This window comes from Octopus sinensis, linkage group LG7, assembly GCF_006345805.1.
Source record: "Octopus sinensis linkage group LG7, ASM634580v1, whole genome shotgun sequence".
Taxonomy (NCBI): domain Eukaryota; kingdom Metazoa; phylum Mollusca; class Cephalopoda; order Octopoda; family Octopodidae; genus Octopus; species Octopus sinensis.
In genome coordinates, this window is record NC_043003.1 from 25,803,582 (window position 1) to 25,821,405 (window position 17,824).

The 17,824-nt window shown below is 38.0% G+C and overlaps 2 protein-coding genes and 1 long non-coding RNA gene across 3 annotated transcripts; 1 reads left to right on the forward strand and 2 right to left on the reverse strand.

Moving 5' to 3' along the window:
• The first annotated feature begins 574 nt into the window (after positions 1-574).
• On the forward strand, positions 575-2,305 carry LOC118764071. Its single transcript, XR_004999859.1, has 3 exons — positions 575-909; positions 1,240-1,699; positions 2,073-2,305. It is a non-coding gene; the product is annotated as an uncharacterized LOC118764071 (long non-coding RNA).
• A 1,818-nt stretch (positions 2,306-4,123) lies between these two features.
• Positions 4,124-5,187, reverse strand: LOC115214021 (ribosome production factor 1). Its single transcript, XM_029783043.2, has one exon. The coding sequence runs from the start codon at positions 5,143-5,145 to the stop codon at positions 4,195-4,197; it is 951 nt and encodes a 316-aa protein (XP_029638903.1). The 5' UTR covers positions 5,146-5,187; the 3' UTR covers positions 4,124-4,194.
• A 3,822-nt stretch (positions 5,188-9,009) lies between these two features.
• LOC115213970 lies at positions 9,010-17,824 on the reverse strand. The gene is made up of 2 exons (XM_029782975.2): positions 17,444-17,824; positions 9,010-10,302 (listed from the first exon to the last, which is right to left on the reverse strand). Exons 1-2 carry the CDS (start codon positions 17,695-17,697, stop codon positions 9,348-9,350), a joined length of 1,209 nt encoding a protein of 402 aa, XP_029638835.1. The 5' UTR covers positions 17,698-17,824; the 3' UTR covers positions 9,010-9,347.

Consider the following 17,824-nt stretch of genomic DNA (forward strand, 5'->3'; position numbering starts at 1 on the left):
TACTATAATGCTAAATGGGTATGGGACATATCTCTTCTAAGATGAGACTTTTGTCTTTTATAGATGTACTAGCAGTATCGCCCGGCGTTGCTCAGGTTTGTAAGGGAAATAACTATAAAGCATTTTTAGAGAGTTATAGCCAAAAAATAGCAAAAAAATGGAAAAAAAATTATGGTAAATTTTTTTGAGAGTTAAAAAAGGTGGAGTTGCGTCCCCTAGACGGTCTGTGGTTTGGGTTTCTGATTCTCGACCCCATGTCAAATTTATCGATCTTTTTCAGAACTGGGGGAACTTTTCAAAATTTTCGCTGCGTTAGTTTTGAATTATGACATTGGGCTATGTGTGTGTCAAGTTTCATCAGAATCGGTTGAAAGCCGTGGTCAGAGTGAGGGTACGAGAAAACAGACACACAGAAAACTGCCGTTTATATAGAGAGAGATTACTCAGAAATGCCTCTGGAAGAACTTCAAGCTTGAAGAAATGAAACTCCAAACTGCATCACTAAGCTATTTCAATCTCCTACTCAGCAATCACACATTCCATTAGTTCACCACTGCCGCCACCACCACCACCACCTTATTCTATTTGTTTAACTATCTAGATTTTCAAGCTAGCCAGGGACACTATTTTGTTATGAGTTATTTTATTGGTGCTGCTATTGGTACAGGCAATTTATTCAACCTGTCAACTACCAGATATAAAAAGAATGGATTTGGCTGCTTGTGTGTTTACTTCTCTTTCCAGCATAACTACAAATTTGTTCTCTAGAGACACTGATCAAACTAAAAATGACACAGACAAACAAACTACAGTGTCAAAAAAACTGTTATTGTTAATACAGCCTCAGATCATTCATACCAATGATCACAGGCATTCCAGCTATGACGATCTTATCTTTTTGTATATAAGGTGAAGGAATGGCTGTGTGGTAAGTAGCTTGCTTACGAACCACATGGTTCGGGGTTCAGTCCCACTGCGTGGCACCTTGGGCAAGTGTCTTCTACTATAGCCTCGAGCCAACCAAAGCCTTGTTAGTAGATTTGGTAGACGGAAACTGAAAGAAGCCTGTCATATATATGTGTTTACGTTCCCGTAACTTAGCAGTTCGGCAAAAGAGACCGACAGAATAAGTACTAGGCTTACAAAGAATAAGTCCTGGGGTCGATTTGCTCGACTAAAGGTGGTGCTCCAGCATGGCCACAGTCAAATGACTGAAACAAGTAAAAGAAAGAGAGTAAGAGTCTACTCCAATATTTACTTTCTTTAAGATGTTAGGATGTAAGTAGAGGTATATTTAGCTATTTCTAGTAGGTTGAGAAATAAAGGAAGACTAGCTCATCAGGTTATAAAAAAATTATAGAACATTTTATCACTTCATAAATTTGCACATCATCTTTACAATTTGGTGTTTAATACACACACAAGATACTTCTCAACTCCAGTTAAACTGATCTTTTTTATTTATCACAAAAGGATCAAACGATTAATTTAATTATGGCAAGATTTGAACTTATTACCAACACATATCATTTCTGGGCCTACTACTTCTATACCAACTCAATTAGTTAAACTGACAGTTGTATCTTATTCCTTTCTATGATTGTTCCTTCTGTTATTATCATAGTATATTCAACTTGCTGCTTCTAAATGATTTAAATACTTCTAAACATCTTGTGTACATGGACCAACAGGCACAGGAGTGGCTGTGTGGTAAGTATCTTGCTTACCAACCATATGGTGCCAGGTTCAGTCCTACTGCATGGCACCTTGGGCAAGTGTCTTCTACGATAGCCTGGCCAACCAAAGCCTTGTGAGTGGATTTGGTAGACGGAAACTGAAGGAAGCCCGTTGTATATATGTATATATATATGTGTGTGTGTGTTCGTCCCCCCAACATCGCTTGACAACCGATGCTGGTGTGTTTACGTCCCCATAACTTAGCAGCTCGGCAAAAAGAGACCGATTGAATAAGTACTAGGCTTACAAAAAAATAAGTCCTGGGGGTGGATTTGCTTGACTAAAGGCGGTGCTCCAGCATGGTCGCAGTCAAATGACTGAAACAAATAAAAGAGTAAAACTGTGTTACTAGTTCTCTGCAGTATTGTTATTGTTTAGCCTCAGCTTAGCTCTCATTGAGCAGTCCCATGATCAAAGGCATTTTAACTGTAACCATCCCATTTCTTTTTTACTGATATTAGAACATCTAAGACAACACCACTGAATGTGTCCTTTTACTTTTTCAAAATAGTGCTGGTGCAAGAAAAGAAAAACATGCAGTACACTCTTGTAAAATGGTTGGTGCTAAGTAAGGCATCAAGTTGTAGAAACTGTGCTAAAGCAGACATTAAGGTGGCGACCTGGCAGAACCGTTAGCACACCGGGCGAAATGCGTAGCCGTATTTTGTCTGCCGTTACGTTCTGGGTTCAAATTCCGCCAAGGTCCACTTTGCCTTTCATCCTTTCAGGGTTGATAAATTAAGTACCAGTTACGCACTGGGGTCGATGTAATCGACTTAATACCTATGTCTGTCCTTGTTTGTCCCTTCTGTGTTTAGCCCCTTGTGGGCAGTAAAGAAATAGCTAAAGCAGACATTAGAGTACACAATGCAATCCCCCAAATCAGTCAGATCTTGTCAAACTCTCTAATGTATACCATCATGGAAGCCAGGCACGAAAAGATAATGATGATGGTAGTGGTGATGATAATGTACGTAATTCAAAGATGATTTGGTCGCTACTTTTTGCATTTAGGCGGCAAATATACCTCACGATGTCGTGCTGCTACTGTTTACATCTTGCTCAGAGATTTATTATTGATTGTTTCTCCTTTTTTCGAGATCAGTGACATTTTGTCACTGGAAAAAGCATATGTATTTGCATTCAAAATCACTTCTCATCCCTAGCCTGTGATTGTTACAGGCTTATTTATGATGGGTCCATGCGTATCACGTCAGGCTAGAGATGGGAATGATGATTTCCCTTCACAAATACTGATCGGGTAAGGACAGTGTGTCGTTAGCTGGAGATGTCTTCCCGAGGCTATAAACTACAGCAGCATCGTCCCATATGGGGTCAGCCACATTTAGGTGACATACTTCACAATGTCGTGCTGCTACTGTTTACATCTTGCTCAGAGATTTATTATTGCAAGCTCCTTTCGTTCAACTAGTAACCATGTATCATCAGGCTAAGGATATATAAGCAAGCATGTAAATCGTGTGATGCATGCAATGTTACTATGTGAATGTTTTAACCAAATCAACTCTAAATCTAGCACATATATGATCAAAGAATTCGGCATTCCCTCGACAAAATCAAAACATTTCACTTCGGGTATTTCCGTGGAAGCAAATGACAGTTCGATTCTGCTTTCTGCTCGGAAATTTGTGGATTTTACATACACACATGAAACAGGTAAGAACAAATATGCAAGGCTTTTTTTCCCCCCAAGTTTAAATTGAGACATTGCTGGCATAATTTCGTTATATCTACACTCCACAACCCACGGAAATACTAGAAATGAAATGTTTTGATTTTGTCGAGTTATATCGAAGGAATGCCAAGAATTCTAACTGTGACCAATCTGTCTTCTATGGAGCATCTAGGACCACTTTATCTAATGTGCCCTTACTTTTTTTTTAAAGACATTAGGGTATTGAGCTGACTGTTATTTCTAGCTGGTTGTGCAATCATGTAAAGGCATCTTAGTTGACTCAGCACAAATTTACAAGCAATGTGTGAGAAAAACTAGACTGATATAAAAAGCTCTGTAGTAGAAGCAAGAGCACTTATGAACTTTAGCTGCCAACATTGTAGCTTTTTACATTTGATTGCCCATTTTGCTTCATAACATGATGGTCAGAAAAACATAATTAAATTTATAGATTTCCCATTATGTCTGGTCCCAATTTTAATTACATGGCTTTCTTCATTTAATAATTAATCATATGGCTACCACTAAGATACTGATCCTAGTGTATTCTTCGATATTTTATGAATATATTTTCACCAACTATCACAGACAGACCATATTTAACAATAAAAGAAGTTTTGTATACAAATATTAGTCAATAAAAAAACAGTTTTAGGAAAACAACAATAACAATAATGTAAACAAAAACCAATACTGAGAGCAGAGAAATTTTTTAATACCTTTCCTTCTCTCATAAATTGTTCATAAATAATGGAATATGTTTATAAGAAGAATTTACGCCTACTAGTTTCCATTTCATGTCTTTTATGGAACCATTCGTATTCTCCGTAACGAGAGTCAAAGACTCCTTTCTGAAGGGATCTCATCTTCAGAGTGAAGCGAGGCCCAAGTTCTGCAAGTCCAACTCGTTTCTCATTTCTGAACACGTAACGATGGTGTCTGAAAAATATGAAGTCTCTCTGGTTATGGAACGTAACCACACGCCGTCCGCGAAATTGTGGATCAAGTGGGAATAATGCACCCAACATACGTCCGACGGTGTGTCCCAAACGGGTGTTGAAATTGTTAAGTATCAACTCGGGTCTGTGTTCAGTGGCAGAATCACATTTACGTATTTCCTTTCGTAGCTTTACGTTACTCACTTTAAAATGAATGGTCGGTCCCTCTGGTAGATGAATCAGAAGCATTCCATTAGGCTTTTTGTTGTTCTCGTTTACAATAATGATGTCGGTGAATTCTTTCTCGATCGCCTGAGGAACGATCTTCTTTATGGCTAAGGTTCTCCGGTGATAATAAGTTGCATTTGGGAAGACAGTTGTAAGTTCTTTGCAAAAATGGTAAGTCCGTAGTTTGGATCGACATGAAGTTGTGATCAATATTTTGGGTATTGTCTCGCGTTTGAAATGGGCTGCCATTTCATCCACAGATTCGTCTATTTCAACTTCTTCATCCTTCTGTGAGATAAGTGTTTCATCTGCCACTCGCAATTTCTCAATAGTTTTCGGTTCTTGCTTTGGGGGAACGGGCAAGCCTTTCTTTATCCTCATCTTCCGATCTTTCCGTTTAGCCATTTCGATCTTCTTTTTCTCAAGAAGCATTTTTCTAAACATCTTAGACCGTAAGATCTTATTCTTAACCCGTTTGTAATTGAGTACAGGGAGAACAGCTTCATTTTTTACCTCGGAAGGACCAGGAGTTGCTTTATCCGCCATTGTTATTTCCGCACGTGGCCGAGATGAGCAAACCGCAAGGGAGATCACTCTGTTTAATTTCACAATTCAATCGGTGACTATAAATTTTATTCCGTTAGGGTGAAACGAAATTTGATGTTGAAGGTAAAATCTCTCGCGGAGAAAAGATTTTAGAAGTAATATCTTCTAAGTTAATTTCCATAACATTTGAAAGTACAGTTTTGATTAACTGGCAGGATTTCAAAAGAATTTTTGGTTAATATAAAAAGATTGACTCCCGTTAACGAAAACAAAAACATCCAGCCTGCTAGGTGTTAAAAACTGTAGAAAACCAATATGAAAAAAAAAAAAAAATGCACAAACGAACGTGAGGCGGTGGGGAGAGTACTTTCGGAAAATTCACAAGATCCGATTTTCCCCGCATAACTTTGAGGAAAATGGATATATATTGATGAAATTTTATAGAAATACCGTTCAAATGGCACAAATTACGGTTATAAAGATATTTCTGGGGAAATTTTTTCCGAAAGTGTGGGCAGAGGACTGTCGAAAAGTTCACACGATCCGGTTTTTTCCCCTCATAACTTTCAGGATCTAGTTTAGCGCCCAGTCACCAAAACTTTTTTTTTTTTCTTTTCTTTGTGGTTGGTAAGCAAACTACTTACCACACATCCACTCCTACGCCTATAGTTTTCGCAAATATTTTTTCATATTTGTTTTCTACAGTTTTTAACACCCAGCAGGCTGGGTTTTTTTTTTGTTTTTGATATCAGGAGTCAGTCTTTATATTAACCGAATTCTTTTGAAATTCCTTGCTTCTGTTTACTTATTAAAGTTATCTCTAAAGAAATTAATAGCCAGCACGTTTCATATATGGGTTGGTAAAAAATGTCCAGAGTGTTTTTTAAGTAAAATTCATTGAGATAGTTGTACATACCTTTACCCAACCATATATTTTCCATTTTGTTCCACTACCTTTCGCCATCTTTGAGGTAGCTTCATGATTGTATCCTCCCAGAACTTGGTATCTTTCTGGATCATGAACTGGTCTAAGTAGTTTTTATACTCTTTCAAAGAATCAAAGTTCTTCCCATTAAGAGAATTTTGCAAGGATCAGAATAAATGATAATCCAAAGGTGCAAGGTCAGGTGAGTACGGTGGGTGGGATAGGACATTCCACCCAAGCAGCAGCAATTTCTGAGTGGTCTGCAAAGAAATGTGTGGTCTAGCATTATTGTCCTGACGTAAGACATTGTTTCGGTTGGCCAACTCTGGACATTTTTCATCAATTGCCTCCTTTAATCTGTCTATAAATGATGAAGGCATGAAAAGGCATCACTTCGCAAGAATTCCAGCACTGCTTCGAATAGCAGAAAACGCACCTGGGCCAATGCATTGCTTCAAAAGAATACTCTGAAGGCAGTAAAAATGAAAACCGGTAAAACTAAGTGAATAAAAATATTACTGCAAAATTCCAGTTTCTTTTGGATACCCCCTCATAGAACCAAGAAACATGTGCTTCTTAATCACACAGCAGTACCTATATATCATCATCATCAGTTAGCATCTGCTTTCCATGGTAGCATAGACAGGACGGTTCCACAGGGACTGGCAAGTCAGAAGACTGCACCAATTCCTGTTTACTGTTTTGGTATGGTTTCTATGGCTGATACCTTTCCTAATGCCAACCATTTTACAGAGTGTACTGAGTGCTCTTTATGTGACACCAGCAGCAGTGAGGTCACCAAGTAACTTGCAAGGCAAGACCCCCATCAACAGAGTGGTGGGGTGAGTAGTACTGAGGGACAGATGAAGGAGTCTTACATCGGAGGGGAAACATGGCTGCCTCAGGTATGGATAGAGAGGTAAGAGAGTAAGTGGGTTAGGGATTGGAGATGGTGAGGGAGTGAGTTCGTGAGATTGCAAAAGGAGAATGGTAGATGGAGGGGGAGTGTAATGAATGGGCACAGGTGGAGGGAGAGGGTATTGGGAAGATATGCTGTGAGGAAGAGATTCAATGGGGACATTGTGTGCAGGTAGGTGCGTTGGGGGGGGGAAGCAGTGGTTAGTGATCATGGATGGGAGAAGGAGGGTGTTGGAAAGATGGGCTGTGGGAGAGGTTTGTGATTGGACAGATTGTGTGGGCAGGAGGATATGGACATAAAAAACACCTTTATGGCTATGATTTTACTTAGATGGGTAGGGTTTCTCAAGCAGAGCAAACTACCAACTGTCTCGATCCTTTATCTTCTTCCCTGTGAGGCTTAACATCCGAAGATCATGTGGAATACTTTTGATTATAGACCTGTATGATGAGGGCTATCAAGAGCTCATCATCATCATTGTTTAACGTCTGTTTTCCATGCTAGCATGGGTTGGACGGTTCGACCGGGGTCTGGGAAGCTAGGAGGCTGCACCAGGCTCCAGTCTGATCTGGCAGTGTTTCTACAGCTGGATGCCCTTCCTAATGCCAACCATTCCATGAGAGTAGTGGGTGCTTTTTACATGCCACCGGCACAGGGGCCGGAGGAGGCTGGCAAACGGCCATGATTGGTTGGTTCCTTTTACGTGTCACCAACACGGACACCAGTCTGGCGGCGCTGGCATCAGCCACGTTCGGATGGTGCTTTTTACGTGCCACAATATTGTTGTACAAATAGATTAGAGAACAATACAAGGTGTAGCATTCTTTGACTACCACACTGTTTTGTGTATAATTAACCATGGTATCAAATTCTAGTGATGAGCAGACTAATACATACCATATATAGAATGCTAGACCACTGGATAACTCCCAAATACATGTTCCTTAGTTTTTGTCCTCAACTACTCAAAGACAATAAATAGTTTCAAATTTTGGTACAAGACCAGCAATTTTATGGGGAGTGGGTAGTCAATTACATCAACTGGTACTTATTTTATTGTTCCCCAAAGATGGAAGGCAAAGTCAACCTTGGTGGAATTTGAAATTCAAAGATAATAATGCTACCTGCCTTCTAAAGAGCTGAAGAAGCAAACACAACAAAAACAAAATGATCGTGGCAAGATTTGAACCCATGAACTGTAAGATATTTTTAAGCCTCTGTCTTATAAATGATGATAATGATTCAACCAAAGAAAGAAAACAAACAAGATTTTACAAGAATTTTTTCACAAAATTATTTTTATTTGAAATCACATAGAAAAAATATAAAAATATCATGGAGAAAATACACACACACATGTATGTGTGTATGCCTGTATATACATGTATATACGTATGTGGGTGGGTGGGTTGGTGAGTGTATGCATATAATTTAAGTATGACTAATTATTGGTTTCAATGATTTCATCTCAATTGAACAAGGCACATTGTTTTTATTGCATTCAGGTTAAATAACGAGCCATGAAAGGTTTAAAGATTTTCATTTTAGAAAGGGAAGTTTCAATGCTTTTTTACGATTTCCATTTTTCCATTCTTTTGCTCTCAAGAATAGGTTGTTATTGAAATTCTTCTTCATACAGAAAGATTCAAATAGCTATAGATGACATTGTTGTTTAGTCCCAAATCAGCCCTGATTGAGCTGTCCTGTGACCAAAAGCAATCTGGCCATGCCTATCCAATTTTATTTTATATCCTAGATAAACTAGCCAATGTATTTTTAATTTTTAAAAAGTTTTTAAGCTGGTAGGAGACGATTTGAGGAAAATTTGACTGCTATTTTTAGTAGGTAGAATAATTGCACATAGTTTTTTTCAATGGCTTGAAATTAACATAATTCTGAATCTAGGTACAATCCACATTCAGAGTTCATAAAATGAATGAACAATATTTAGCTTTACAAATCAGATCAAACATAATGTCTATACTGGTAAAACCAGCCCCAGTTAATATATTTTTTTTACAAGGCTCCGTGGGCAAAAACAATTTTGTAGATAGACTCTCTCTCTCTCGCCTCTCCTTCTCACACATACACGTGAATTTTACACTGAATAGTGTATGAGTATAGACAATGTCAAACTTAAAACAGTTTGGATATTTGCATTAAATCAGTAATACTTTAACATCCAGATATTTGGGACAACAGGGATTCAACACCATTTCTTCATATACATTAGCTCAATACTGTGCCATGCTTGACAAGCAACAATCCATATTAATAATTTATTTAAACAGTGAAACTTGAGGGAAGTTCAACATCTTATTTGCCATTTCATAGATTTCAGTGACCACAGTACTGTTATCACAATTCTTCTTTTACAAATGGGTAGTCAATACCGTAGACTGCTCTGAGTCCAGTCAGAACTTGTAAAGGCCGTCTTGTCAAATATTTTTGCATCATGTGAATAACATCCCGTCTTGGAATCTCATATTTTTCCTCTTTGATGGCTTTTTCATAAAAGGCTATTATTTCTTTCAGAATTTTCTCCCAACTTGTTGGTTTCCAGTCCAGTTTTTCTTTGGCTTTAGATACATCAACAGGGCCTAACTTCACCGATGGGAAGAGATAAACAGAGCTTGAAGTCAGAGGTTCAATGAAAATATTCAAATCTGTTAGGTTAAGGGAATCCTTTATATCACCAAGGACTTCATACAGTGTTGGGGTTTCATCGATGGCTAAATTGTAAGCTTCATCATTAATGTCTTCACTTCCTGTTAGATACTGCACAATTATATCTGCCACATCTTCAACATAAACTAAACTTATCTCTTGTTTAACTAAATTTGAAGGAAGTGACACAGGTCTTTCCAGATATGTGCGTAGTTTCATCCACAGCTGATAAAGCCACCACCGGTAAGTGTTATCTTTGGGACCAATAACATCAGGAAGACGATATATTAGAAATGGTATTTTACTTGCTTCTGGCTGTTGCCGAAGTTCTTCTTCACACTGAAGTTTCAAGTGACCATAGTTGTCATTTTTGGCATAATCCTCTCTCGTGGTTTCATCAAATGGACGAACAGCATCTGTCTCTTTGCTAGGTGCTGTGTGATTTTTCATGCACACATCATATACCGAGTCTGTACTAATTAAAACATATAAACCAATTTTGGAACGGAAAATTGCCAGAACTTCTCTGACTGCATGAGGATGATAGGCACTAAAATCAATGACTGTATCAAAATATATGGATGAACTTGTTTTGAAGAAGTTGACCAAGTCTTGACAATTGTAAAGTGACTGCATACGATCACATCTGTGAAGGAAGGAAATAAAAATATACATATATATATATTTATATTAGTGAAAACTTTTTCAATAATCAATTATATTGTTTCAAAAGAATTCAGTTACTTATTTTTATTTTATTGCAGGGTGGAAGGTGTTTATAAGCCATTTAAGAAACACACAAAAACTGTTCGATTCACTTCAACATTTAAATTTAATTTGTGAAAATATTTTCATCACTTTGAGACTGCGACCTGTTCAGTGACAAAACTTTGTTCCAGCACACAATCTCAGATCAAGTCACTTGCTATGCAAGTACATCTCCGTAATTTTATTTTATTTAACTCTATTTACCTCCAATTAATTTAATTTTATGCTGTCTTTAAGTGTGCTTATGTCATGGGTACAAACTAAAAGTCTGTGAGGTTTGTAGTTATGTTGAAGTATACAGGCAAAAGACAGGCATAACTGTAAAAATGTAATTGCATTGGAAAACAAAGATCCTTTTGTATCAGTTTAGAGTTGAGTTTGGCTTCGTAGAAGTCTGTAAGGTGAAGATGTTTTCATGTTTGGTCAGAGTTGTGATGGTATTGAAAACTATGAGAATAAGAACTCAAAGAAACAGTTGAGAAAGTGATGGAGTAATGAGAAGCATGGGTTGGGTTGTGCAAACAAAGCAGATAGAGGGAGTTGTAGACATGATGAAAATGGATGATGTCTGTATGTAATATTCTGAAAGTCATTGAGGACTTCAATGATGTCAAAAGTGATTCCATAGATGGAAAATTTTGGTGACATTAAGTAGAATCCAAAAGAAAATATTTAATAAACATACTATGCTCAAATTAGGAATCCACATGTTTTTGATTCAATCATTTCCAAAGAATTTTTTTTTTGTCAATATGATGTAAATCGAAAAATCCATACTTCCTTGCCAAGCATCACACGCATGTCTCTAATTTCTCACTGACACTAAACTACAGATTTGTAGGGAAAGGGTATATCTATTTGAATAAACCAGGGTACATGATTATTAATTAATTATGATAATGAAGAAATAAAAAGTAAAATCAACCTCAGTGGAACTGAAACAATATAAACAAAAAAACTAAATGCTATAATGCATCCACTCTAGCATTTAACATATCCGTCACTCTTTTGCCTTTATCTACTCAATAGTTGTTTGGAGTTAGGGTGATGTTTGCTGTTGTTTAGACTAAGGTTGCTCTGATCAAAGGTGTCCCAACTGTGACCATCCTGTCATTGTTCAGACAGTACATCTAGGACTACATTTAATGTACTTTTTCTCCTTTAAAGATAGTAAGGTGCAATTTGAAGGAGATTTGGCTACTATTTCTAGTTGGTAGAATGACTGCATAGAGATCCCCACACTGGCCTGTTATTTAGGGTGAGGGTTAGAGCTAGGAAATGAAAGAACCAGAAATGGTTCTGACAACAATGAAAATACTACAGGAGAAGTAGATAGCTAGATCAAACAATACTTGTCTACAACCCATATGCTTGTCTACAACCCTATTGTCCCAGTGACCACAACACCTTTTCTCCCTCTCAGACAAAGGACTAGGTTCTGCACTCTTCACAACAACTGGATTTATCGAAATTTCCTATAGGAGTAAACATCTACTCCAGTGGCATGTAGAGGCAGTAGGCAGTAATATTTTCAAAAGGTACTTTTCTATTATTGACAGCCAATTTTTATTTTTATTTACTAAAGGATTAGTAAATAAATCATACTCGTGAGACAGGTATGATAGTTGATTGGTGAATTTTCACAATAGCTATCACTACCTCTCATCATCATCGTTTAACGTCCGTTTTCCGCGCTAGCACGGGTTGGACGGTTCGACCGGGGTCTGGGAAGCCAGGGGCTGCACCAGGCTCCAGTCTGATGTGGCAAAGTTTCTACAGCTGGATGCCCTTCCTAACGCCAACCACTCCGCGAGTGTAGTGCGTGCTTTTTATGTGCCACCTGCACAGGTGCCAGGGGGTTCCGGCATCGGCCACGATCGGTTGGAGCTTTTAACGTGCCACCGGCACGGAAGCCAGCCAAGGCGGCGCTGGCAACGGAAAAGGAAAACTATCACACCTACCTTACAAGTGTATTAGTTTCTTTACTAATCCTACAGTAAATAAAAAATTGGCTCTATATTATTATAGGAAAGTATCTTTAAAAATATATTTCCAGTGAGACATATTTTTAGAGAAAGGTCCTTCATGGACAGGTTCTGACCTCCAGTTTTTCGTCACAAAACTTATGTACTAAGGGACAGGGAGATAATAGCAGGTAATACAGGACAATCTAAGGTACAATACAGTACATTTTATCTATTTGGCACAATGGTAATTCAGAATACTAACACAAAACCATTTTTCTGCCATGGCCTGTGATATTTCTCGGTACCATATGTGGCTCAGCCACTGTCAACTAAATATCAAAAATCATTATTCAAACATAAATTTAGTTCACATTATAAGAAAAGATTAAAAAAAACACAAATATTTGAAAGATACAAATATCAAAGTGAAAAAAAAATTAAAAAATTAAATAGTGTGATTGTTATTGATATGCATACAATTTTTCCTACGAAATTTGGCTCATGACCTACTTTTAGGACATATGGTCCACCTTGTGTGTTTACAGGTTTAGAGAACAGGGAACAAGTTAATGTGTGATATCTTTTATTTTTAGATTGAAGATGAGCAACAGGAATGAGATGAAAATAAGGGTTTTATTAAAGAAATTATCTAGTTGAAAGGATGGAGCACTCCGTCGGTTGCGACAATGAGGGTCCCAGCTGATACGATCAACGGAACAGCTTGCTCGTGATATTAACGTGCAAGTGGCTGAGCACTCCACAGACACGTGTACCCTTAACGTAGTTCTCGAGGAGATTCAGCGTGACACACAGAATGTGACAAGGCTGGCCCTTTGAAATACAGGTACAAGAGAAACAGGAAGAAAGAGTGAGAGAAAGTTGTGGTGAAAGAGTACAGCAGGGATCACCACCATCCCTGCCGGAGCATCGTGGAGCTTTTAGGTGTTTTCGCTCAATAAACACTCACAATGCCCGGTCTGGGAATCGAAACCGCGATTCTCCGACCGCGAGTCCGTTGCCCTAACCACTGGGCCATTGTTGAAAGGGTAATAGCTAAACCGATGACATTCTGGGTCTGCTCACATTAGACTTCATTTCATTGAATAGGACCAGAATTCCCAATTTTTCATTGACACCATAACATAGAAAAATTGGATCAATGGTCAAGTTTACTGACTTTGTTCAATTACATAAACTAAAATGAACCAAGAAAGTCTCTACATATTCATTCAATCTGTTGGAAATAGGAGCCAAACCTTCCCTGAATCACACCTTTCTGCCTGAAAATGGGAGAGACATATTGGATGAAATACTTTTGGATATTCTAGACAAAAATGAAAAATTACTTCTCCTACTCTGAGAATTTCTACCAGGAGTTGAGTAGTACCAGGAGCCAAGTTGGGACCCAACTGCAATAGGGGATGATTGAGGGAGGTTTTGCTGCTATTTCTAGTAGGTGTGAATAACATCTTTCTTTACACACACACACATACATATATATAGTGAGAGATGAGATGATGAATAGCAGATGTTATTTCCTTTTTTTTGGTATTTCCTATCACTTCTTCCATCTTCCCTACACCCCCCACTTCCTGCCAGTATAGTTCCACAATCTCTATGTCATGAAATTACTACTTGGCATTATTAGGGAGCCTTTTCATAGGCGCTCGACCTACTAGAAATAGCAGCCAAACCTCCCTCAATTACACCTTATTGCAGTTGGGTCCCAACTTGGCTCCTGGGGCTTCTCTACTCAACACTTGGTAGAAGCTCTCAGAGTAGGAGAAGTAATTTAGAATGAGTTTAACAAGATGAAGAAGCATGATGGTGTGATGTTTGAAGGAGAATTTGAGAGTTGAGAGGCGACCCTTATTCTGTTGACAGTGCACAGGGATTTTACATCAATGGCATCAAAACTAGGCCTCAATTTTGCCAATTTATTTGTTGGCCATGTTGAGGCTCAAAGTTTTACCCAGTTTCCTGGGTCAACCCAGGGCCAAACTAAGACCCATAGATGCCCTAAGCACTTAAAAGATTTTGGTGCCTCCATATATATGTAATTCAAAATATAAACAATAATAAACTATAAAATAAATTATTTTTCAAAATGAAACAAAACTAACAGTAAAATGGAAAATAATGTTTATTTTTGAATACTTCCACTTTATTTATATTACAAAAGTCTTCTCCTGTTCTTTTTAATAGCAAAGTCTTTGATCAGATCCTCAAAATTAATCTTACACAACACATTTGCTTCTACATTTAGTAGATATAAGGCATCCCAAATATTAATTTAGCAAGTTTAAAATGATTTCTTTTGTGCTGTAAGCCATTTACCATTTCTGTAGTGCCCCCACTCACCCTGATGCTCTAAGCACATGCTTATTTTGCTCAATGGTTAATCTGGCACTGGATCAACCCTTGACTTACATGGCTGTTACATCAATGACTCTATGAATACCATCTTATATAAGAGAGAGAGCAACTTATACTTTTCATGTTCCCCATCAATAGTCTTCATACACCACTTCACTACTGCTATCAACTACTTAGGCATTTCTCTTTCAGTTAACAACTTCTACCTCTCCACATTGATCTACTATAATTCTACAGACTTTACTAACACAACTTTTTTTCCTAACATCGCACTCACAGCAAGTCCACCATCCCCTTCCCACAATTCTTTCTTATCCATTTCATCTGCAGCAGAAGTTTTGACTTCATTTTCAAGTCAAATGAATGCATAAATTTTCTTCTCGCATGGATATCTGCAAATGTTGTGGATACTGCTATCCACTGAACCCAATTTATCAGTTTTACTGCTGCACTCTCTCTCCAGGAATCCAGACCCTGCCCTATCACTTTCGCTCTGTGACACAGCCATTTCTGTACACTGTTCTTCCAATGTCCACTTCTTTCTGCTATCTGACCCTGAAACTGCTTCTCTCATTTTTGGAAACTTCACTCTGACCCATCCTGGCATATCCATATACTCCCTGCCGCAGTGTCTTATTGTCGCTTCACCTTGCATACTCTACTACTATAATGTCAATATGATCAACCACTTTGATTATATTTCCCCTAACTAATACTTACTGCATAAGAAAACAGGTTGCTCTTTAGAAATTAGGTGTAGGAGTGGCTGTGTGGTAAGTAGCTTGCTTATGAACTACATGGTTCCAGGTTCAGTCCCACTACGTGGCACTTTGGGCAAGTGTCTTCTACTATATAGCCTCGGGCTGACCAAAGCCTTGTGAGTGGATTTGATAGACGGAAACTGAAAGAAGCCCGTCGTATATATGTATATATATGTGTGTGTGTTTGTGTGTCTGTTTTTGTCCCCCCAACATCTCGTGACAACTGATGGTGGTGTGTTTACGTCCCCGTAACTTAGCGGTTCGGCAAAAGAGGCTGATAGAATAAGTACTAGGCTTACAAGGAATAAGTCCTGGGGTCGATTTGCTTGACTAAAGGCGGTGCTCCAGCATGGCCACAGCCACATGACTAAGACAAGTAAAAGAGTTCCATGAGCATTTGCTGGGGGTTTGTAGCAATGACCAGGGAGTTGTCAAACTCAGAGCTTTCTAATTTAATTTCCTGGTTACTCCTCTGACCATCTCTCAGTCTATACACAAACACAAGGTACAACCTTCCTAAACCATAGCAATTGCTTTCTTACAGTTTTAATATACATCTCAACTTACTCTAATTCTGCTTTCCACTCTTTTAAACTGTTTTCATTGCTATGTGATGTCTATTTGCATACATTGTGGTTTTCTTATGCGTGTCTGTATGTTTATGTTTTGCCTAGTTATATATATTGCATATAACATGATGCACACACTGCTTCTATGACTGTACACATCATGTGTAACATATTTGCAGTGCTTAGCATTATTGTACTGTTTATTATTTCCACTCTCTGCCCCTTTCCTACTTCTTGCCACAGACTACAATAGATTTATGCCTTTCCTGTCTCTGGACATTATTGCTTTAATAATTCAGACCATTCTTTATTATTAGGGTAGTAGATTGGCATTTAACTTTATAATGATAATAATAATAATTATATATTTCTTTACTGCCCACAAGGGGCTAAACATAGAGGGGACAAACATAGACAGACAAAGGAACCAAGTCGATTACATCGACCCCAGTGGGAAGCTGGTACTTTATTTATCAGCTTCCCACTGGGGTCGATGAAATCGACTTGATTCCTTTGTCTGTCCATGTTTAGCCCCTTGTGGGCAGTAAAGATATATATTATTATTATCATTATCATTAGAAAGTTAAATGCCAAATAATAATAATAATAATGATCTATATTAGTCATACATAGGGCTCAATACATTTATATACAGAAGCCTACAAGCATACATATATACTGGCAGTACATGGCATTCTTTCGATATAACTCGACAAAATAAAAACATTTCACTTCGGGTATTTCCGTGGAAGCAAATGACAGTTCGATTCTGCTTTCTGCTTGGAAATTTGTGGATTTTACATACACACATGCAAGGCTTTTTTTCTTTCTCAAGTTTAAAATGAAACATTGCTGGCATATTTTCGTTATATCTATACTCCACAACCCACGGAAATACTAGAAATGAAATGTTTTGATTTTGTCGAGTTATATCGAAGGAATGCCCAGTAAAGTTTTTAGATGAGTATTTAAATGGTAGTTTTCGTTTGTTTTTTTTTTAAACTAATTTATAGCCTCTCGGTTTTCGAAACATTTCGAGAGAGTTGAACTGCTGCCAAGAAAGTTTGTGACTTCGTTTGTGTCCTGCTATGTTGAAGTACTAGACGATAGTAACCCTTCGTGTTATGTACAATTGAGGAAATGTGCCAGCCTCAATTTTGTTTGTTTATTTACTCACTTTTGTATTCTTTACGCCCACACTTTCTTCTCGCCATTTTCTCTTGTAAATTGTCTTAAATTTTCCCCCACTGAACTATTTGTTCTTCGGAAAGTTGATAATAATATTCTCAAATGTAATAAAAGACCCGATTTCTCCCTTAACGACAAAATTGAAACTAAAAACTTACTTGAGATGTCGAACGTACGGTTTAATCAAAACATCTGAGTCCCAATACCAGTTGCCGCGGTTAATTACAGTGATGGAATGGTCGATCTTCAAGAGCCGAGACACGGTAGCAGAACCGATAAAACCGTTTCCACCGAACACCAAAATTGACAACCGTTTATTTTCATGAGAAGCAGAATCTACCAAGGTTGTGGACAGTACAGAAATAATACTGGGTACTACGGTTAAAACGACAAATAGCCTCAGCGAAGTCATCGTTGCAACTTTTGCTGAGTTTTGTAAAAGATGTTGATGCTGTGTCAAGCATGAGGGGGGATAACTCTATAGTTTGTCTTACTGTCAAGTAGACTAGCCAAATGGATGAGGGAGAGACACAAGAATC

Excerpts from the sequence above, each read along its gene's own strand:
- LOC115214021 (XM_029783043.2), bottom strand. The coding sequence starts at position 5,145 with ATGGCGGATAAAGCAACTCCTGGTCCTTCCGAGGTAAAAAATGAAGCT.
- LOC115213970 (XM_029782975.2), bottom strand. The coding sequence starts at position 17,697 with ATGACTTCGCTGAGGCTATTTGTCGTTTTAACCGTAGTACCCAGTATT. Across the intron at positions 10,303-17,443 it reads CCGTACGTTCGACATCTCAA|ATGTGATCGTATGCAGTCAC; the intron begins GTAAGTTTTTAG and ends CTTCCTTCACAG.